Source organism: Hydra vulgaris, chromosome 03 (genome assembly GCF_038396675.1).
Source record: "Hydra vulgaris chromosome 03, alternate assembly HydraT2T_AEP".
Lineage (NCBI taxonomy): Eukaryota > Metazoa > Cnidaria > Hydrozoa > Anthoathecata > Hydridae > Hydra > Hydra vulgaris.
In genome coordinates, this window is record NC_088922.1 from 22,532,529 (window position 1) to 22,556,819 (window position 24,291).

Sequence of the window (24,291 nt, forward strand, 5' to 3'; positions counted from 1 at the left end):
TAGTTATTTTTAGAACAACTAGTCCATAAAATTGAACTTCGTGTCTGCGTATGTTTGCTAAAAAAAAGTTTACCATTTAAACTTTTTTTTAGAAAATCATCCCCAAATAAATTTTAAAAAAAGTCTTATGATTAAAGTCAGATAAGTTTATTTTGTTAGTGTGTGTACCTTTCAGCATGTCTCGTTGCCACTTGCACCAGGAATATTCATCCTTAGAATAACGAGTGCTTTTATAAATAATAGTTGTATTATATATAACTAATATATAATATGACGACCAAATAGAACTTATTAAATATTTTTTCAAAGACCTTTAATTACCTAGTTTACACTTACAAATATTTATATTTGTTTCTAAACTTATAAAAATCTTTAAGTAAGAGCTTGATTTGATTTGAGAAATCTTGTTTTGATTGAGAAAGTGAACTAGCTTAATTTAATTGAGAGATCATTAAAAAAGCGGCGAATTAAAGACCGTCTCGGATAGAAAAACTTCTAGAACTGGGACTAATGGACAACCTTTACGCTAGCACTTATTGGAAAAGAGTTTCGTCTACACTTAAATATGCAATTAGATATCTTTATAAAAAAGTTAAGCACTAAAAAGTAGTTATTTTTCATGTTGACTTTTAATTTCTCAATAAAAAAAATCGGGTAAAAATGTATTTTATTTGTTGAAATAGAAATTAGTATGTTTTTCAATATCGTAATTTATACAGTTTCAATAAGTTCCTCGATCTCAACGTTACAGTTACCACCTTTTGCTAATAGATTAGTAATGATTTCAGTAAGCAATAATTTTTGAAGCTGGATGATAAAGAAATTCATTTAGTTGCAAGTTCTCTTAGAATTCCAAATATCAAGCAATTTTGAGATATATGGTGAAATAAAATCACCTGGTTATTTTATTGTTAAATGTTGGTTATATTTTCTTATAATATAAATTGTTTTTTTTGTTTTTTAATTTTTTTAATATCACTGATAGTATAATAGGAAAGAAATTAACAGTTTTAATACCTCACCTATTATTCTAGACAACCCTAGATTCCATATTACAACAGTGTTTAGAATTAATTCTTAACGCCATTAAAAAACGAAGCAATTAACAAGCAATAAAACAAAACTTTTTTGTAATTAAAAATTAAAAGAGAAAAAATAACGCAATGCAATAATATTTCTTGTTATAATTAAACGAGTAAATTAAAATAATTTGGTCCCAGTTTCTTGTCTGTATAATAACATCTTTATTGTTTCTTCTGAACATATTAAAAACTAGTTCAAAAAGTTTTTTTGTGATATTTCACAAGTGTTTACGCTTCAGCAGAAGCAGGCAGCACACGATAAGTTACATACTATCCCTTCGTTCTCTTCTCGGCCGTAATAAAATTGCGATATCTAAGAAATCCCCGATTCGAAATTTTTTTGAGTGCAGAGTGGCATTATCATCTGGACAACTTTGGCCTGAGCAAGTAGTGCCAATATCTTTTAAGTTGTATCCCCCACGCGAAAAGTTCGGATAGACAATAGCAAAATCAAAATATGTTCCATCACGCCGAGCTTCCGGGTTAACCTCTTTAACAAGATTCATAAGCTCCTTTAGTGTGGCGTCTTTCCTAAAAACATTAGAGTAGTACTCACAAATACCCTTTTAACTAAATTTAATTCTCATGATATTTTCAACATTCTAGATATATAAACAATTAGTTCTCGTAATATATGTCATATTAAATTGTTATATCGTAATATATATGTCATGTTAAAACTCTAAGTCAATAGGAGTTGACATCTTGTTCCAAATTACTATTTATTTTTTATACTCCAGTTCTTTAAAAAAGTTATGGCTATTAGAAATACAGCGCCTGAAAAATGGATTTTCGTAACTTCGGTTATTCGAAATCAACTCTTGTTCCCTGTGGAGGTTCGAATAACCGGAAATCTACTGTAATAGTTATTTGCCTTGCAATTTCAAAATTAAATTGAATTTTGTCTAAAATCTTATGTCGTTAGGGACGTAAATCTTTTTCTCTAAATACTCTGTAAATTTTGATTTTAAATTTAAACTCATGATAATTTCATCAGCTTTTCAATGATATTCTTTCTTTGAGTTGAACAAAACAGTATGTAAGGATCAAATAAGTGAAATAAAAGATTTATGCAAACCTAAGCAAATTCAATATATTAGTAACAAAGAAAAATTGAACAAAATATAATCAAGCAGTTTTTAAAAAAAAAAAAATGAAACTGTTAACAACAATCAGATGAAAATTTCAATTTTAAAAAGTTGTGGTTTTTAAAAATGTCAGAAAGGAAAAAATTTGAATAATTACTGTGTTATTGAAAACTGTTAATAACTAAATATATATTATTGATAACATGGACAGACAATTCTTTAGCCGTTGTGAAGGCATCTTACATAAAAAAAAAGAAAAATGATATAAAACCTTTAATTTATTAGTGGGCAGGATTGTAAACTTTGAACAGGCCAAAATTTTAAACAGGTATCCTCCTAGATGTAGTTTTACAATAAAAATACTCAGTTCTGAATTGCAAAACAGCATAAGACCATGAAGTATTTTTTGAGGTGTTACAGGGTTATTTGTTTATAGGCGAGTCAACCACCGATAAAATCTCTGATATAATTTATATAAATTTTTATATAAGCGTTTATGCTTTTAAAAAGTATATAATAATTTTATATAATATATAATAATTTATATAACTCTTACATAAGCTTTTATGTTTTTATATAGATTTATTTAAAATATAAATTAGGTTGTTGCCACTGTTATTTATTTAAAAAATGGTTGCCGAGCCAGTGCTGAACTTATGTAACTACACATATGGTTGTAAAATAGAATTAAGTTAAACTCTGTAGTATCCATAATATTTTTAAGTTTCCTGATTACCCCATTCGTATTTTGAGGCCTTTTTCCCTGTTTGTAAGTATGCTTTAAAGAAGAAGAAAAAATTCTTCTATTTGATTAAGCTGTGGCGTGTATACTGGCAGATACTTAATAGCTATGCCATGAGAGGCTAGTGTTTGCCTAACAGAAAGACTCCAGTGGAATTTACAATTGTCCATAACAAACACCGGCGCTTCCACATTTGCATTCCTAATCGCTGGTGCCAACAGTGTAGTAATGAAAGTACAAAATGAATCTGCATTCTAGCCTCCTATTTTTATTTCATAAGGCAGCACTCCCATTATTGAAACAGCACAAATCAAACTAACATTCTTGCCACAATTTGCAGGCGACTGTAAAATTGCAAGTGCACCTCTAAGCGAATAACCATATGTGCTGTTAGTGTGCACATTTAGTGCTGTTAGTGTGCTGTTGAAATGAAAAAAAAATTGTATTGTTTCATTACTACAAATGAAAGTACAAAATGAATCTGCAATCATTTTGTACTTTCATTTGTAGTAATGAAACAATACAATTTTTTAAATAAATAGCAGTGGCAACAACCTAATTTATATTTTAAATAAATCTATATAAACACGTAAAAGCCTATTTGTTGTTTATATAAAATTATATTAGAGATTTTATTGGTAGATGACTGGCATATAAACGCGCATATAAGAATGAATAAACACGCATATAAGAATGAATAAACACGCATATAAAAATGAATAACTATGTAAAACAATTCCATTATAAGAAAATAATTTATAATCAAATTCACCTCTTCAAGGTTATAGACTACGGTCGAGGTAGCTACTTTTTTTTTTTTATTTAACATATTTTCAGACTCCCTCAACCAAAAATCCCAAAACACAAACATTGGTTCAGTTAAGCACTAATTAAATAGTTTAAGAGAGTTCTGGAGAACACTTTTGTAAGACAATGACAAGAATGCTGTCTGGATAAACAAGATGAAAGAAATGGTTATGATTAGAAATAGCAACTGCACAAATGAAAACCATTGGGTACAATGAGGTTTGACTTGAAACCAATTAAAGGGAATAAAAGCTTTCATGCCAACATGAATCCAAAGATTATGTAGAAGACTCAATTATCAGCAGAGAGACTGAAGACAAGTGAAAAAACCATGAATAGAATCCCAATCAGCTTTGAGATAGAAGTAGGCAGTGCTATGATAGGGCAAGTCTGAAGACAAAACACAAATAAAAGAATGAAGGTGATTAGGGTTGTCTGGAAAACAAGTCACAAAATCAATTATATGAGTAATAGATTAAGAAAAACAGAAGTTTTCAGCTTTACTGCCAGCAGGATCAGCGGTACTTAAACCAAGCCATTCAACATAATGAGCATTAAAGTTACCAGTTAAAGAAAAAGGGCTTGGTTAATTTGTTGAGAAAAAACATCAAAAAGAGCGCAGTCTTGAGAAGAAGAACAATAAATAACATAGAGGAAGATGATTGAGTGAAGAAGTGCATAACTAAAGCACATATCGTTGATATACAAAGGAAATGCACTAAGTCCATTTTTGGCAGTATGGAGTTATTTATACCACTATTTAGTATTTTAAATTCTCTATCAATTGATATACCACACAAATTTAATAAATCAATAATTAATGCATTATTAAAATTTTTTATTTCAACTATTACACAAAAACTTATTATTTTAACTACTACGCAAAAACTTATTTGTTCATTATCTCAAAATGATGTTTTTGGACTTGTGCATTTCCCTTGCTTACTGACGATATAAGTATAGTCAGATTTCACGACAATTAAGTGAATTGATATGTAAGTATATGCCCAGGCCAAGCATGTGACTATTAGAGTTTTTGCAAATCAAAGAATAACAGCCATCAATACAATTAGTCTCACAAAGAGCAAGCAAGTCTGGTTAATTTTGCCGGAGGTAAGATTCAACAGACAAAAAGTGACTTCAGATACCACGAATATTCGTAAAAGATAGATTGAAACAATTAGGTGGTAAGTTTTATGTTTTATATCTTTACAGTACTTTAGTTATGTTTTAAGTTATTAAAGATCTTGAATCAATCATAGATAGTGCACCCATGCCAAACCATAAAATTTTCTTTATCAAGTTGACTATGAATTATTTATCAAGTTGACATTGACTATTGCAACACATGAGTTAGACAAGCTATTCTTCTCTACAAACTAATTAGTAATAAGTAAACGTTTTGAATTAATTAGAATGATTTAATTAATTAAATCATTCTAGTCAATATTTTTAAACTAAAAAACATCTCACTCACAATTCATAATAAAAACATAGCTTTTGTATTTTACAAAGAAAAAACTTTTTTAAAGTTGTCTTTAGATCTTTATACCTAATACTTTTATCAAAAGTTATAAATACCTTTTTTAACAACAAAATTTTAAAGTTTAGTAACATTTAAGGTATATAGATTATAAGGTATATAGATTATAAGGTATATAGATTATAAGGTATATAGATTATAGTGTACGGTATATTAAAAGTGAAACAAGTGGAATTACTATATTTATTATTCTATATTATATACTGAATATTTTATAAATATTATACTATATAAAGGATATTATAGATTATGAACTTAAAAGTTAAATAAAACTTACCAAGTATAAATTTGTAATTCATTTGATGGAGTTTTTCCACTAGCAAAGTCTTCTATCCTGAAAAAGAAAAGTGTGAAATTAGCAAGAAACTCAAATCAAACTTTTTATTTTAAATATATTTATTTTGAACACTAATACTTATTTTAACAATAATTTACTTGTGATGTCCGCCAATATTGCAAAAAACTCTTAACAGAAGTGGGCATGTCTAAAAATATTAATAAAAAAAATTGAAAACATAATCAAACATACTAAAATAACTTAAATAAAAGTAATAAAACTTATTTTAATTTTATTATTTAATTGGAGTTTAAAACTTATTTTATTCAAATTGCTAATTATGCAATTGAAAGACAGATCAATAATGCTTATTGATCTGTCTTTCAAACTGCTATTTATTATAGGGGTAATGAATAGCATCAAATAAGAAATTCTAGCTCTCTTAAACACCTTTTAATTGTTACAAAAAAATTGGATATAAGACTGTTTTAAAATCTGGCTCTAGTTTACTAATAATATTGACAAGAAAAAGCAAGTCTACCAGTTAACCAATGTGACTAACCTTTTCAGTCCCAGAAAAAAAAAACACAGTAAAATGATTGTAAATAAAATGTCATCATCGATTTAAAAAGCTATAAAATAAAAACTAATAGTCCGAATTTTAAAAACGAGACTTAGTTTTGTTTGTAAAACGGCCACCAAGCTATTTTTTTGATAGCCTATTAAAAGTCACGATCAAATACCAATTTTGACATGATCACATTTACTAACAAATACCATGAACCTGATCATCAGTCTGATGTCAAAAACTCCATTAAACAAATACTTAAGCAATTTTAATTTGTCACAAGACTTTTTTGCTATACACAACTTTTATTCGTCACAATATATATATATATATATATATATATATATATATATATATATATATATATATATATATATATATATATATATATATATATATATATATATATATATATATATAAGCTTCTGCAGAAAAAGTGGGCTAAAGTGTCCGTGCCCACCTCCGAACTTGTTTAAGTCAGTTTACACAGGCTAAATAAAGCCCGTGCAAAATATAAACTTTTGGTTAAAAAAATGTTAAATATATTGATGTTTTTTATTTAGTCATTCTTTAAAAACTTTTCACATAATTTAATTTAAACATGAATGATAAGTTTAAAACTACTTCTTTTTTAAATTAAAAAATGAAAAAAATTATTTCTAGCATGTGCTAAAAAAAAAAAATTTACTACATATAATAAAACGAAATCGAAAATACAATTGAATAAAGCTCATTCAAGAGTAAAGAATAAAGTTCACTTAAGAGTAAAAAAAAATGCAGTGTAACTTGGAAAAACTGTTATTTTAACTTTACAAATAACTCATTTAATCAAGATTTAACTACAAAAGTCTTTTTAAATGATTTGTTACTTTTCCACTTGTTATTATAGTGTGATTTGTATGTGTAATTTTATTATTCGATGACATTTTTATTTACAAAGAAGAAAAGAAATGAACATTTATAATAATAACAACTTTTGAACTTTTTACTTATTTTTTAAAAATAATTTCGAGTTTAATTCATTTTTTCTTTTATCATTAAAAAATTTAATTTTCCAAAACTATTATAATTTTGTTTGTTTATGCGACACAATGGTCACAAAATGTGACCAACGGAGCCGTCCAGTTACGTAGACTTGGGAGATGTGAAAATAGAAGTAGATTGTAGATGATGTCATTGGGTGAGAATCATAAACGAATGTAAAGACTATTTTGTAGGAGGAATAAAATATTAGGACTCAGGGATAGGGTGAACAATAACTCACATTCTAGTCATCCTAAACAAATGATAAAACAATGGTCTATGAGTAAACAGGTCATTATAGATCCGCTGGTTTATTAATGGCAACCATGGCTAAAATTATTGCATTATACAAAAACAATAAATAAAATAAGTAGGTAACAAAAAATTAAGTAAAATGATAAAAAATAATAGTTTGGGCAATATAAAAAGAAAAAATAGACTAATAAATGTGGTACTATTTATGGTCTAAACTCTAGATAATAAATTGAAAACTGATAATCACCTGTGTGATAATAAAGTATATAAATGCTGTTAATGTAACAAATTTATAATATAAAGCTCACAAAGCGCTTAATACGTGGGTGCAAGAGGTAAAAAAATGTTGGTGCCATGATAAAATATCAGAAGTAGTGGATAATGGCGATCTCCATCCTCAGGAATGCACTGCGATGTAAAAATGCGATATAAAGTTCAATTCATTTTTTCTTTTATCATTAAAAAATTTAATTTAATTTTCCAAAACTATTATAATCTTAATATATTAATCTTAATTTCCAAAACTATTACAATCTATAATATTAAAAACTTATTTAAAAAAAAAATCTTTTTCAAAACAATTATAACTTTAATAACTGATTTTCATCACAATTGTCAATGGTCCTCTTTTTCGTTTTCAAAACTAAATGCCACTAATGTGTTAGTCATGTCTTATTTGGCACTGTCTATTTTATTGTCACGAGCTGCATAACGCTTCTTAACAAGGCAAGAAATTTAAAAAAATATTTCTTAACTTATAATTTTTTCATACACACATAGGCGTACAAACACATAGACACACACGTATAACTGGATCTAACATTTAAAAAAAAGTTCTCTCTAGCTCATCATGAACAATTAAGGTTTTAAAGATAAAAATGCTACCTATCCATTGCTTTAGAGCTCCATGGAAACTAAACTATGATTTCTAATGATATATTGCCAAAATAAGTCAAGCTTATTTCAAAATAAACATTAGAAAACAAGTTTAAAATAAAATGAACTTTAAAAAAAAAAAAATTATGTTTAGAAAAAAAAAGGTGTTGTTTCACCGTTATAATTCCACTTAGAAGATTGACGGCTTACACAATTAGATATGTTTTTACCCTTTTATTAGGCTGTGGTGATAAAAAAACAATTAGCACTTTTTAATAAGACTCAAGAGTTACAAAAATTTAAAATTGCAATTATTGTAAGAATTACAATATTACAGGACCGCTATTCTACATTTATTTAGAAAACACATCAAAGTATATGCTTATATGTGATTATAACTTATTTTATAACAAAAGTCATCCTGATGACATTTGTTAAAGTTTTAAAATTTGTTAAAAAAATTTTAAATTTATATATTTTAATTGATTTAGCATGACTTTCTAAAAGTATAGATATAAATATATAAAATATATTTGAGGCAAAGTATTTTGATGTAATAATACGAAGGCTCTAGTACCTGCTACGGTGCTCAATATTATTAAATAATAGAGCCATACATATATTTTATTTGGATAAATAAAAATAACTGATTAGCGAGACTTAGTTTTATGCCCAAAGGCAATCATCAACTGTTAATACAAACAAAAAACATAAACTAATCATTGCAAAAACGTAAAAATTACTGTAGAATGAATTCTGACATGATAAACAAATCTAAGTTAAAAACAAAACATAAAGCTGTTATAATTTACTAGTCTCCTGTGTCAAATAAAGATGATAAGAATTTTTTTGTACGTCGATACTGAAATACAATTTCGTATTTCTTATTTAGGTTTTTACCATTATGTGATAAGATAACATATTTCCAGATACAAAGGTGGCATATTACATCCAATTTATAATAAGCTTTATGTTTTGGTCTTTTAAGCTCCATATTTCCTTAGAGAGTTCTGTCATTTCTATAATTAACTGATGCAAATGATTTGAGATGGTTTGCATACCTTAAATAATTAAATGCGTATTTAAATAGTGTATGACAAATACCAAAATATACTTTTTTATTATGATCTGATCTTTTTTACTATGATCTTTTTTATTATGACTGGAACTGTGTTTTTTTTAAGACAGTTTCATTAGTTGACATGGAAGATAATCTTTTATTCAATATTGTGAAGGATTGCTTTTATTATGTTTGGAGGGTGGTTAGAATTAGGGTGAATGTACCTTATTTGATTATCAGGTTTACAATATGGTTGGAACGTATTGTTATTTAGGTTTAACGTAAAATTGAGGTAGTTAATAATTTTTATAGTAGATTGAATAGTGATTTGAAGATCATTTATTTTAAAAATGTGTTATATGCATTTTGATTTTGTCCATTTGCTGACCGTTTTTCATAAGTACAGCAAGACCGTCATCATGATATAAGCCAAAACCTTCTTTTTGATAATGCTGTGAAATTTGATACAGTATGAAAATACCTATTAATTCGCTAACTTCTGTACCATCAAATGCCCCCATGGTAACATCGAATAATCTGCCTCTTTTTTTAATCCATGCTTTGTCGTTGTTGAAGATAAGAGATTTTCTTGCATGCTTAATCAATGCATTATCTTCACTTTTGATAACGCTATGATGATCACAATAGTTCATAGCATTGTCGATGGTGTTTTCATTTATGGAAGGGTATAAATCATTAACATCTAGTTTTAAGACTAGAAATTTGTATAAGTGCTTATTAGCTATTTTTTAAAACCAGTCTACAACATTTTGCGCACTTTGCCATTGATTCAAAAAAAGTTTATTTTTAAGGTCACAATTGATTTTTGTTAAAATTACTTAAGTAATTTGTCCAACCTAGTTTTTTGAAGGGTTCAAAAGGCGCACAGATGGGTTGTTAAACTAGTTTTCATTGTGGTCTTATAAAGTGAAAAAACAGCTAGAAGATCCATTTATTTCAGTTTTTTTATATACTTCATGGTTGGTTAAAATTTGCTTTCCTTCTTTGTTTGTATGGTTTTTCAATTTGGATTTGCATTTTTGTAGGTGGTGGTAATAGCATTTGTTAACAGATTATTGTAATCCTCTTTGGACAGTTTATACATATTTAATGAATAAACTGCCTACAAATATGTTATCTTATCACATAATGGTGAAAACCTGCTGAATAAAAAAAATGAAATTGTATCTCAGTATCTGCATTCAAAAAATTTCTTATTATCTTTATTTGACACAGGAGATTAGTAAACTATAATGTCTTTTTGTTTTTTGTTTTGTTTTTAACTTAAATTTGTTTATCACATCATTCAAGAGTAATTTTTACATTTTTGTAATGGTTAGTTTATGCTTTTTGTTTGTATTAATGGGTGATGATTACCTTCAGGGCATGAAACTTTAAGTCACGCTTATCAGTTATTTTTATTCATCTAAATAATATATATATATATATTTACAGCCCTCGGAATTAGAGTTCGCATTCGGCAATGTTGACCTAACTGCCAAGCTAAAAGTGTTTAAGGTCTGCAAAAAATTGCCGACCTCGTTCCTATGTTTTATGGTAAGACCTTTGTGCTTACTGACCTGATGTCCACCTCTGACAGTTTAAGGTTGGCAAGGCAGTCTTCTTCGTTTGAAATTTAATGCCAGCGCGCAAAAAAGTGCTGGCAACATGTTCATTTTTAAGTTCGCCTGTGCGATTTAAAAAATTCATTTTTTTCTGCTATTTAAATCAAAATCAAAATAGCGAAAAGGATGCTTTGAATAAATACTAGAAAAAATAATTTAAAATAAAAACTGGTAAAAAAAGCCATTTTTCATAAAAGTTGCACAAATGAACAAAAAAGTTTTCTTACAATTTAAAACAAAACGCTTTTAGTTTTTTGGCAAGTGCTTTTTTATGCGCTCACCAAAGTTTTTGTGGGGTGTGGGCGAGAGCAAAAGCACTGACTAAATCAAAAAGACTGATATATATACATACAGATACATAGATACATATATACATACATACATACATACATACATACATACATATATATATATATATATATATATATATATATATATATATATATATATATATATATATATATATATTTAACTCCTAACTGGTTGTCAGAAGTTTTGTTGACAAAAAGTGAAAATTAAAATGCAAGACCAGAATATTTTTTTTTATTACTTGATAGACTACCTGCCCCAACCAAACCCTCAGTCGATGTAGCAGCACTCCCTTGCGAGTCCAGGCTATAAGTTAGTCGATGTAGCAACACTCCGCTGTGAGTCTGGCTATTTGTCAGTCGATGTAGCAGCACTCCTTTGCAAGCCAGGCTATAAGATAGTCGATGTAGCAACACTCCGTGCAAGATTTACAGTAAAAAAAATAAAAATAAAAACATTTTATTAAAAAAAATAAAAATAAAACATAGTTTATATTATTAAAAACATTCAGAATGTTTTAAAAACATTCAGAATGTTTTAAAAACATTCAGAATGTTTTAAAAACATTCAGAATGTTTTAAAAACATTCAAAATATTTTAAAAACATTCAGAGTGTTTTTAAAAACATTCAGAGTGTTTTTAAAAACATTCAGAGTGTTTTTAAAAACATTCAGAGTGTTTTTAAAAACATTCAGAGTGTTTTTAAAAACATTCAGAGTGTTTTTAAAAACATTCAGAGTGTTTTTAAAAACATTCAGAGTGTTTTTAAAAACATTCAGAGTGTTTTTAAAAACATTCAGAGTGTTTTTAAAAACATTCAGAGTGTTTTTAAAAACATTCTGGTCAATTAAATTTGCCTTTTTGCGGTTTTTTTAAAAAACAATTAATTTGTAATTAAATTAATGGTTTTTACTTTCTGACAACACGCAAATGTTAGACGAAAGTCAAAAGTAATTAAAAGTGACGTATTTGTTGGCATAAGAATCATTTTTTTCCTTCCGTACTCTTAAATGCAACAATCTATGTATATATATATATATATATATATATATATATATATATATATATATATATATATATATATATATATATATATATACACACACACATATATATTCTTGAATATAATGCTTTTGTCGAAGTTTTTTATTAGGGATCATAAAGTACGTCTCGCTAAGATTGTCTTTTGAATAGCATGATCATTTGCTCTCTTGCGCAGAGATTTTTATTCAACATAAAACCCTTCTGAATTTGAATCTCTGCATGGAAGCCAGTAATATTTTCAAGTTATATTTAGTTTGATTTATTGAATGGATAAAGTACAACATAGTAAATTTACCTATAAACTAAATCAAAACAACCAGTTAATTTACTACAGTTAGTCAACCATTAAATTTACTTAATATACTAAAGGACTCGCAAAAGTTAGCCATACAAATGTTTCCATTTATATCTTATTGTTGCTAACACATAATATAAGCTTCTAACTAAAAATTATTTTAACAAGAAATCTTGAATAGAATATAAAAAAGGCGATACCATTTTATTATATTTTCATTTAAGCGTATATCTAACTACAGTACAATATCAGATTTAGAACATAGTGTAAATGAGGAAGAAAGTTTTATTTAAATCGTACATTTTGAATAGTTAATTTTTTGTTTTTTAAAAACAGTTTTAAAAGTAGAAACATTCTATTGCAAACATTAAACCAAAATTTATATTATGAAAAATTTAAATTTAAAAAAACAAATTATTTTACTTCTGTTCAAAGAAATTTTTTTTTTAAACTTTCTTTGAACAGAAGTAAAATAACTTAAAAACCATTTGAATGGAAAAATTAATTATATTTGAATTTTTAATAGTATGCTAGATCAAGAAACAATTATAAAATCGTGTTATCTAATGTTTTTTTGCATTGATCTTACTCGTTTGGTCTATAGATTATAGACTAGTATCATCTATAGGCTTGTGTTTGCACAAACATGAAGTTTAAAATTTTATGAAAATAATGTTTTAATTTATTAAATAGAACAAGTGTATTTATTCACTTTGTTTTAATTTAAACCCGTTTTAAGTTATAAGTGTTATAAACTTTATAAAACAGTGTCACAAAGTTGTTTTACAAGCTCTTTTTATTGTCAAAACAACTTTGCAATTTGTTTTATTGTTGGTTTATGGTTTTTTACAATAACAATTTAATAATCTTTAAAAATAATAATTTTTGTATGTATCTACAATTTTTTTTGAGCATACCATTTATTGAATATTTTGAATATCACCACTGTATGTATGTATGCATGCATGTATGTATGCATGCATGCATGCATGCATGCATGCATGCATGTATGTATGTATGTATGTATGTATGTATGTATGTATGTATATATTTATATATAAATTAGTAAAAACATTTATCTGATTTTTAGTTTTCTCCCTCTAATAAATTGCACTAAATTTTTAACAGAAACACTATTAAGGTAAGGTAAGCTATTGCTGTACACAAAATATTGAAAGAATTATAAAAGGCCATAATTTTGCATTGATTAATAAAAATGAATTTCTCAAAGAAAAAAATACTGAAAATTGTAAAAAATTGTAAAAATACTACAAATGGCAATTGCTTATCAAAAAATATTATTTACAAATGCATTGTTTCCTCACAAAACAACCCTGATAAACAATATATTGGCTTAACCGAGGGCAAATGGAAAAAACGTTATACCAACCACAAACAATCTTTTAAACATAAAAAATACTTAAGAGACTATGCTATCAAAATATATTTGGCTACTGAAAGAAAAAAAAAATTAACTTTAGATAGATGCTATCTAAATGCAAGATGTCATAGAGTATTTAAGTGCCCTATTTCATCACAAGTAGAATGTTTAGATGTCAAACTATAAGAATATATATATAAATATATAAATATATATATATATATATATATATATATATATATATATATATATATATATATATACACACACACACACACATATATATATATATATATATATATATATATATATATATATATATATATATATATATATATATATATTCTTATAGTTTGACATCTAAACATTCCATTTGTGGTAAAAAAAGGGCACTTAAATACTCTATGACATCTAGCAAGAAAAAAATAAGTGCAGATTATATCAAAACACGTTAATTCAATTAAGGAAACTAATTAAATTTTTTTTTTTCTACATCGACTGAGAGTTTGGTTTGGGCAGGCTGTCTATCAAATAATAAAAAGAACAACTTTTTAAACTTTTGCAGGTAATTTAACTAAATTTTTAAGAGTATATATATAACTATCACTCTTGGTCAGAAAGGCGTGTGACTGCATGCCATTATGTCTAAACAAATAAATTTAACACAACTGATGACATGTTTTGTCTAAACAAATTTAATAACACGACTGATGACATGTTTTGAAAATTTGAACATTTCAAAAATGGGCTGAAAACTTTTATCTAGACTAAGCCTAAAAAAACTTAAAAAAACTCTTGATTTAAAAAAAAAAGAAATCATAACGAAAAAAATAAATAAAAATAAATAAAAGATCAAATACTTTTTTAAAAAAAACATGTGAAAACGCAATTATGCATGAATTATTTTATTTAGAATTTAAATAAAACATTCGTTTTGTCTTCTTAATGTAATTATTTTGTTTAATAATAAATTTTGTTTGCCGTTTTTATTTAATTATTTTACCTGGAATTTAAATAAATTATTCGCTTTGACGGGTTTTTTTTTTATTATTTCATTTAGAATTTAAATAAAACAAGTTTTTTTCTGCTTTTATAATTAATATTTTGTTTAATACTTATATAAAACATTTATTTTTATTTTTTATTTTGCCCTTTTATTAAAATTACTTTATCTAATTAAATAATCCTTTTGCCGGGGATTTTTTATTTATTTCATTTAGAATTTAAGTAAAATGATTGCTTTTCTGTTTTTATTAGAGATGGGCCGATTCTCAAGGAATCTTAAGAATCGCGATTCTCAACTTTTTTTAACGATTCCGATTTTTTTTTAAAAGACTTTTTAACGACTTCACTTCTTTTATTATTACTCCCTTGATAATTTAAGTTAATATATACACTCTTTGCCGTTGAGATTTTTTTTTGTTTAATTTACGTTAAATCTTCACTTTCACATTTAATATCATCGTTGAAGTTAAGTAACTGTGAAGGAAAACCTTAATAACAGTAAACGTTGAAAATAAAAGTAAAAGTTTATACTCTAAATTTCAATTGATTTATTTTTTTCAATTTTAATCAATTTACCTACGGTAAGTATTATCATAAAAATCTTATTTGCTTGTTTTATTATAATAATTATTATTATTAGTATTATTATTTTGTATTATTATAAATGCTGTTTTAATTTCAGAATATAAACATATATATATATATATATATATATATATATATATATATATATATATATATATATATATATATATATATATATATATATATATATATATATATATAGTATCATTATCATGCCGAAACATAAAAAAAGCGAGGTATGGGACTATTTTGTGATTAATTCAAATGACACTAACTCTGCAATACGCAACTTTTGCAAAACTGTTATATCCAGGGGTGGTGGCAGAGTTTGTCAGTCATACACAACATCAAACATGCTAAAGCATTTAAAAAGCATTTCATAAATCTGAAATCAAAAATCAAAAACATAATAAAGCTAGCGTTATCGATTTTAATATATGCGAGGAGAGCTCTACCGCAGGAACATCTTGTAAATCCAGTCCTAACCCTGCTTTTGAAACTCCTATGCCAAGGGAACCTCGATCTACTACACTCGCATCCGCATTCACAAGTCTCAACCTTAAGTCTGAGGATGCGGAGATCAATACTAGAAGCTCTTCTTCCACAATTAGTTCTATATAATGAAGCCTAGATCTTCATCTACTAAACAACCAACAATACAACAAGTGTTTGCAAAGACCAGGCCTCTCACATCTGAAGGCAATAAAAATTACAAGGCTTTTTTCTGAAATGATATGCACAGATAACCAACTTGTTAGAATAGTAGAAAATCCTGGTTTCAAGAGGTTACTACAGTTTTTGGAGCCAAGGTATACGATACCAAGCAGAAAATACTTCTCGACTATTGAAATTCCTAGCATTTATCAGAAGGTATCAAGTAAAATTTAGTTTTTGGCAAAAAAAACTAATCATGTTAGTATAACTACCGACATGTGGAGCTCAACAGCCAATGTTGATTACATGAGCCTAAAAGCACATTTCCTCACAGAAGATATGAAACAAATTCACATTTGTCTTGACGTGGTACCTTTTCCTTATGAGTCCCACACCGCAACCAATCTTGTTAACTTTATGAATGAATCACTTGAGCGTTAGGGACTACTTGAAAAACTCAATGTAGTAGTAAGAGATAATGCCAGAAATATTGTTTCTGCTATGGAAGTTGGGAAGTTTACAAATATTCATTGTCTTGCCCATACACTTCAGTTGTTTGTGAAAGACGGCTGCCTCGACAATGAGCGCATATCTTTACTAACTGCTACCTGTAGAAGAATAGTAGGACACTTTAAACATTCGGTTAAGTCATACAAACTTTTGAGACAATCTCAGGAGATTCTGGGACTGCCTAAACACAGCATTATTCAAGATGAACCAACTAGATGGAATAGCACCTTCCACATCCTGAACCGTTTAATTGAACAAAAAGATGTGATTCTGTTGGTAATGCCACATTTCACAAAAGCTACTCGACAAAACAAGGAGTTATCAACCGGAGAATGGGATAGTTTGGTGCCTTCTTGTTGCTGCTTTAAAAGTGTTTGAAGAGGTCACGCTTACTGCAAGTTCATCGAAAGTGACGACATCAGAAGTTATCCCAATAATAAATGCAGTTAACATGTCAATTGATCGCATCAAGGACTACGAAAATTTTAAAGAATCTCTGTGTCAATCTTTGCATCGACGTTACGGAGACTGTGAGAACGAACCTATATATGCTTTTGCAACAATACTAGATCCCAGATTTAAAAACAAGATTTTTAGGAGCAGGACGATGGCTGAGAAAGCTGTTACTTTATTAATTGGCAAGTTAAATGCATTGGACATAGAGAGGGTCATGAAATTAAAGCTGCTGAAAATCAAGAATCTACCACACCTGCTCCAGGTGCTGTCTGGTCATTATATAACCAATTAATCAACAAAAATTCTGTAGTAAGTATTGTGCTTCTATATTAGTATTGTACTTTAAATATTGCAAGCCTATAAATTGTTTTAATGTTTTAGATTTATACTGCGCATTGCACAATGTTAGATGAAGTAGCAGTGTACTTGAAAGAACCTCTACTTGCAAGTCACGAGGACGTCTTTGAATACTGGAGGAAATCCAAATTTCTTAACATGAAAAAACTAGCACAGATATATTTATGGACGTCTCTATGTACAGTGTTTTCGGAGCGGTTATTTAGTACTGCGGGTCTTATCTGCGACCAGAAAAGAAGCCGGTTAACTCCAGAACGAGTGCAAATGCTTGTGTTTTTGAACAAGAACCTCCCATTTCTTAACTATCAGTATTAACGGTACTAATATCATATGTAAAAGCTGATTGAAAAGACAACATTCAGTGTATCTGATCACTTTTACTATTACTTATAACTATATTATTTGTTTCTTAATAATAATAAGTTCCATACAAACATATATATTGTTTAATATTATGTTACTTGTTTAGTTGCTATTATTTCACAGGGCCGACGACATGGTTTTCAAAATGGAGGGGAACACTCTCTTATTTCGAAAAAAAAAGTCTATTTATAGGTCAATTTTTTTAAAGAGGGGCATGCCCCTGGGCCTTGGTGTCTTTGGTCCTGTTTCACCTGTACCAATATAACTAATTTTGGTGTTTTCACTTTAAAAATCTGCATAAGTATTAAATTAACATGATATAACGGTTAAATTATTAATTTAACTACCAGTTTTAATTAAAATAATAAGAATCGCAAAAGAATCGGAATCAGTATAGAATCGGAATCGCAACAGAGAATCGGAATCGGTATTTTTCGGAATCGGTCCATCTCTAGTTTTTATTTTAACTATTTTGTTTAATATCTTATATAAAACAATTTTTTAATTTTTATTTTTTTTTGCAGTTTTATCTTTAATTATTTTATATAAATTTAAATGAAACATTTTTACATTTATTTTATTTTTTACGCATTACTATTAAACCATCGTCACGATAAATACCTAAATCTTTTATATCTATTATTTTACTTAATAAATCTAAAATATATAGTTCAACAAATTCACAAATTTCTGCTCTGTCATAACTGCCCATTGTTACATCAAAGCAGTCATGTATGTTTTTCTTTTTACAAGTTTCCTTATTAAAATAAAGTAAGGTTTTTCTACAATGTTTTATTATACGGATTGTTTCATCAATGAAAATGTATTCAATTCCTCTAAATAAATATTTGAAGATGCCCTTAAAAAAAGTGGTTTTGAAAATTTTGAACTAAAACTTGACCCTGAAAAAAAGAATACAAAAAAGCGAAATAGAACTAGAAATGTAATTTGGTTCAACCCCACATGTAGCAAAAATGTTTCCACTAACATAGGAAAAGTGTTTATAAAATTGGTTGATAAGCATTCTTCACCCTCTAATAAATTACATAAATTTTTTAATCGAAATACAATTAAATTTAGCTACAGTTGCACAAAAAAATATGGAAAGAATTATAAAAGATCACAATAATGCTTTGTTAAACAAAAAAGAAATCCTAAATGAAAAAACTACAGAAAATTGTAATTGTAAACAAAAAAACAATTGTCCAATGAGTGGAAGTTTTTTATCAAAAAATGTAGTATATAAATATGTTGTTTCCTCTAAAAATGTACCTGATAAACAGTATATTGGCATAACAGAGGGTGAATGAAAAAAACGTTTTGCCAATCATAAGCAATCTTTTAAAAATAAAAAGTATTCAAAAGACACCATGCTGTCAAGATATATATGGGAATTAAAAGGTAAAAATATTGATGATTTTATATTGAGTTGGTCCATCCTTAAAACAGCACCTGCATATAACAATATTTCCAAAAAATGCATACTATTCATACAAGAAAAATTTGAAACAATTACACACGCAAACCAAGAATGCTTATAAAACAAAAAATCAGAATTCATTTCTAAATGCAGGCACGAAAATAAGTTTTTTCTAAAAAACTATAAAAATAAATGAGCTCAAATAATAGTTACATTAAATCCCCCTTTTAAAAAATATTAAAAAAAAAAGGATAAGTAATCATTTCTAAAGAATTCTTATTATAATAGTGTCAGCAAATTCCACAAATGTGTGAAAACTTACAGTAGTAAAAACGTTTGCAACTTCCTGTAATTTAATTTTTGGTATAAATTGAAACTTTATTAATTTGATCATTCATTTCTGATGAGTCTTTATTGATGAAATACCGTGTAAAATGAAAAAAATTTTAGTTAAGTGATTTTCTGCTAATTTATATATATATATATATATATATATATATATATATATATATATATATATATATATATATATATATATATATATATATATATATATATATATATATATATATATATATATATATATATATATATACTGTTTTTGTACTGCTGGAGCAGTATGGGGTCCAAAATATGTATATTACCTGTTATTTTTTTTATTAAAATTAAGAAAAAAGTTTCAGTTTTAAATACAGTAGCAAATAACTAATTTTTTGTTTATTTTAGCAAGCTCTTTTTTCTTCAGGACAATAAAATGGATTAAAAAGTAGTTTTTTCTATTTTTTTTAAATCCATTTATTTAACCATAACATGTAAAAATTTACAATAATATTTTATAAACTTACATAAATAAGGTTAGGTGTCACTCATATAGTTAAAAACTAGTCAATGGAGTGACACCTAAAAAAACAAAAAAATATACAAAAAAACTAAATAAAACAGAAAGAATTTCAAATAAAGAGGAAAAAATAATAAATAATAATAAAAAAGAAAGAAAGGAAAATAAAGCACTAATAAATAAAGATAATATTAATAATTGCAATAATAATATAATAAAAACAATAATAATTTTAATAATAATGTGAATAAAAAAACATTACAAATAGTAACTATAACTTTACTAAAAATTATAACTAATGATAAAAACTATGGTAAAAATAATTATAGTAAAGTTTATAACTATGACAGAAATTATTAAAATAAACATTACAATTGCAAAAAAAATAAGTACAATAACCATAAAACTATTACTGCAATTGAATCACTATCATTATAAATAATATCAATAAGATTAATAAAAAAAAAGGTAAATTAATGATAATAGTAATATTAGTAGAGTTAAAAAAAACAGTATAAAATATAAGTAATAATAGCTTTATAAATACAGTAATATAAAAAAAGCAATAATAATAAAAGATAAAATTAATATTTATTAAATATATTAAATATTCAATGAATATACTCAAATAAAAATTTCTTAATTTGGTTTCAATTGATAAGAAGAATGTTGGTAATAAAAGCGTATTTAGTTAAAATCTTTTTTTTTATAAATGGTATTATTTGGTTCCAGTGAGAAATACATTGATATTTTATAGAGAGCTTGCCATATTTGACAGTGTTGAAAAAGGAAGTGTGCAAGTTAAGATTTACAGTATTTCGAGTGTAATATTTGTTTTAATAAAAAAATTATTTTAATAAAATTTTTTAATAAAAATTTTTTAATAAAAATTGTTTTAATAAAAAAATTATTAAATGAATTTGGTAGTTTATTTTGAAGAAAATCAAACACAAAGAGACAATTATAAAACTTTACAAGAAATTGAAATTTTAGAATTTTTAATTCAGAAAATTTATTTTCAATATTAGATCGTAAAGGAGAAAATGTCATAATCTTAAGGAAGTGCATTGTAAACTGTTTATACGATGTAATAGAAAACTACCTTTTTGAACCCAAACATTGCAACCAATAACTTAGATGTGAGGAGAACAAGGAATATTAAATTGATATTAGAATATGTTGGGGAATACAGTGTCATATTAATGACAACATACTATTGGCACGTGAGTTCTTTATTTAATTGAATTAGTTGATAGTACCATGATGGTTTTTGTCAAGAAATAGCCTGAGGTATTTTATATATTTACATGGGAAAAGTATTATACCATTAATTCTAATTTTCACATTATTACTGTCAATTTTTTTTTTGGAGCGTGAAAAATAATAAATTCAGTTTTATTGATATTTAGGGAAAGATGGTTACTATTTAACCAATGACACAAATGATGGAGATTTGAATTAACTTTTTTACAAAGCTGCGAGAGTGATTTATTTATGCATAGAAAATTAGTGTCGTCAGCGAAATGATGAACAATCAAATTATTTATAGAGTGAGGGCCTTTACTGTTTTTAATATATATTAAATTATATATACTATATATTATATATATATTATATTAGGGCCTTTACTGTTTTTAATATATATTAAATTATATATACTATATATTATATATATTATATTAGGGCCTTTACTGTTATTAATATATATTAAAAACAGTAAAGGCCCTAGAACAGAACCCTGTGGGACACCATACTTAATAACTTTACTTGTGGATTGAAACCCATTAATTAAGATAAACTGAGTATGATTGTTAATATAGGATGAAAACCAATCATTAGCGATACCCAGTTTACCATAGTGATACAATTTTTCAATTAAAATCTTATGGTCAACTGTATCAAATGCTTTTTGGAGATCAATAAAGATGCCACAAGCAAAAGAACCACTATCAATCGCACCACGAATCATTTCAGTAATGCTAATAAGTGCATGGGAAGTAGAGTGTTTTAAACGAAATACAAACTGGCGGCCGTAGAGACACTTAGAATTATCAAGAAAGTGGGAGATACGAGAATACATTTTTTTTTAAAGAATTTTACTGACATTTGATAATAATGATATTGGTCTATAGTTATTGCAGTCAAGTTTTGAGTCCTTTTTATGGATTGGTTTAACAGATGCAGTTTTTAAAATATTAGGGAATATACCAGTAGCGAATGAGAGATTAAATAGTTTAGAAAGTACTGAAGAAATATCACGAGCAAGAAGTTTTAGAATAAAGGTTGGAATGCTGTTTGGACCAGAAGCCTTGCTATCATTTAGAGAAAGAATAGGGTTTGATATTTTTAAATAATTATGGAAGTCAGTATGAGATGAATGAATATTTTTTTGCAGTTCTTCAGGGATTGAAATAAAAAAGAAGTTGAAAATTTCCGAGATTTTAACTGGATCATTTATAATGGTGTTGTTTGAAGATATACAAGATGGATATGAGATTCATTCAAACGTATATACAAAAGAGTTCTAATACCCTTCCATGTAGCTCTCAAACTATTGCTATTGGTAGTAAAGTAGTTAGAAAAGTGTTTTTTTTTTTCTTCTTCAAATAAGTGTTACAAGTAAATTTCTATAGGTTTAGTAAGTTTTTTCCAGTATTAGTTTGTCAAGAAGATTTTTTGTTTTAAGGAACTTCTTAATTATATTGTTTCATTTTTTTATCGAGGATAAAATTGCTGAAGTAATCCATGGTTTAAGGCTCCGAGTTAAGCTACGATTACTTAAAATTACTTGCTGTCTAATAAAATCTGTTCAAAAAATAAATGATTACAGATGTAGCTACAAACATATGAATATTACAGATGTAACAACTTCTGTACAACTATATCTGGAGATTTGGCACTTTTACTTATGCCTTTTCAGTTATCTAAGAATAACTATATTTGTACAACTACATTTATGAAATCTACAGATGTAGTACATCTTTTCAATTATAAAAAAAACAAAAACAATATCCATAAACAGTCAATAATCTCATGAAGAGTTTAATAACTAGTGTTTTATGATGAAATAAAATAAAAATGTTTAGTTCACTAGACAACATTGAAAATGGAAAAATATCTTTTTGCCAAACATTTATAAAAATAATAAACTAAAAGCAACAAAATTAATTGGACTTATGCACTTATTTACTCTTGGATCTATGCTTATTTTAAAAAATTTTACAGATGTAATTACATTTGTAAAAAAAAGCTAAAAATCATTAAATTAGCTTGAATTAACAAGAAATTTTATCAGACTTAATTACATTTGGAAAAAATATTAACAAATAATCCATAATTTTAGCCAGATGTACATACATATAGCCTATATGTATGTACATCTGGCTAAAATTATGGATTATTTGTTAATATAGTATATATAGTAAAAATAATATGACATCAATTATTGATGTCATATTATTTTTAATTATTGATGTCATATTATTTTTTAGTTTGATAAAATTTCTTGTATATAAAATATTTCTTGTAGATAAAATTTCTTGTATATTCCTATATTATAGGAATTTTTTCAGATGTAATTACATCTGAAAAAATATTAACTAATAATGCACTAATTTAACTAGATGTAGTAACATATAGGATTTTATTCAGATACTACATCTGGACGAAATTCTTCTAGATCTTATTGGACTTGGATAAAAATTCCCAGATGTAGTTACATCTTCCTAAAAACGTTGTCATGAGTTATTGAACTTCCAGATAATATTGGACAGATGGGCCAAAATTGCACAGATGATCTTAGACTACTCTTGTTGGACAGATGTAGTATTCTTTTCCTTTTAGCAGCATCTAATATCTGCCTATTTACAATGTAATATAATAACAAAAATCAAACATTGACCTTTTCTCTATCAATTTTCAAAACGTCTTCAACAACTTCTTTCTTTCTCGGCTCCTTATCATTAGTTGAACCATTTTCCATACCACTCAATTTTTTTAATCTTTCTTGTATTCCATCATTTGTTCTTTCAGAAACTCTCCTGGGTGACCTACTTCGAGAACGATGACGGTCGCTCATTTTTATTAATTAAATAGTAAAAAAGCACAAAATTGAGAAATGTGCAAGTG

At 26.6% G+C, this 24,291-nt stretch overlaps 1 protein-coding gene across 1 annotated transcript; it reads right to left on the reverse strand.

The window, feature by feature from the left end:
* Positions 1 to 1,102: 1,102 nt before the first annotated feature.
* On the reverse strand, positions 1,103 to 24,291 carry LOC100211162 (histone deacetylase complex subunit SAP18). Its single transcript, XM_065792660.1, has 4 exons — positions 24,065 to 24,291; positions 5,698 to 5,747; positions 5,540 to 5,596; positions 1,103 to 1,613 (listed from the first exon to the last, which is right to left on the reverse strand). Exons 1-4 carry the CDS (start codon positions 24,239 to 24,241, stop codon positions 1,346 to 1,348), a joined length of 552 nt encoding a protein of 183 aa, XP_065648732.1. The 5' UTR covers positions 24,242 to 24,291; the 3' UTR covers positions 1,103 to 1,345.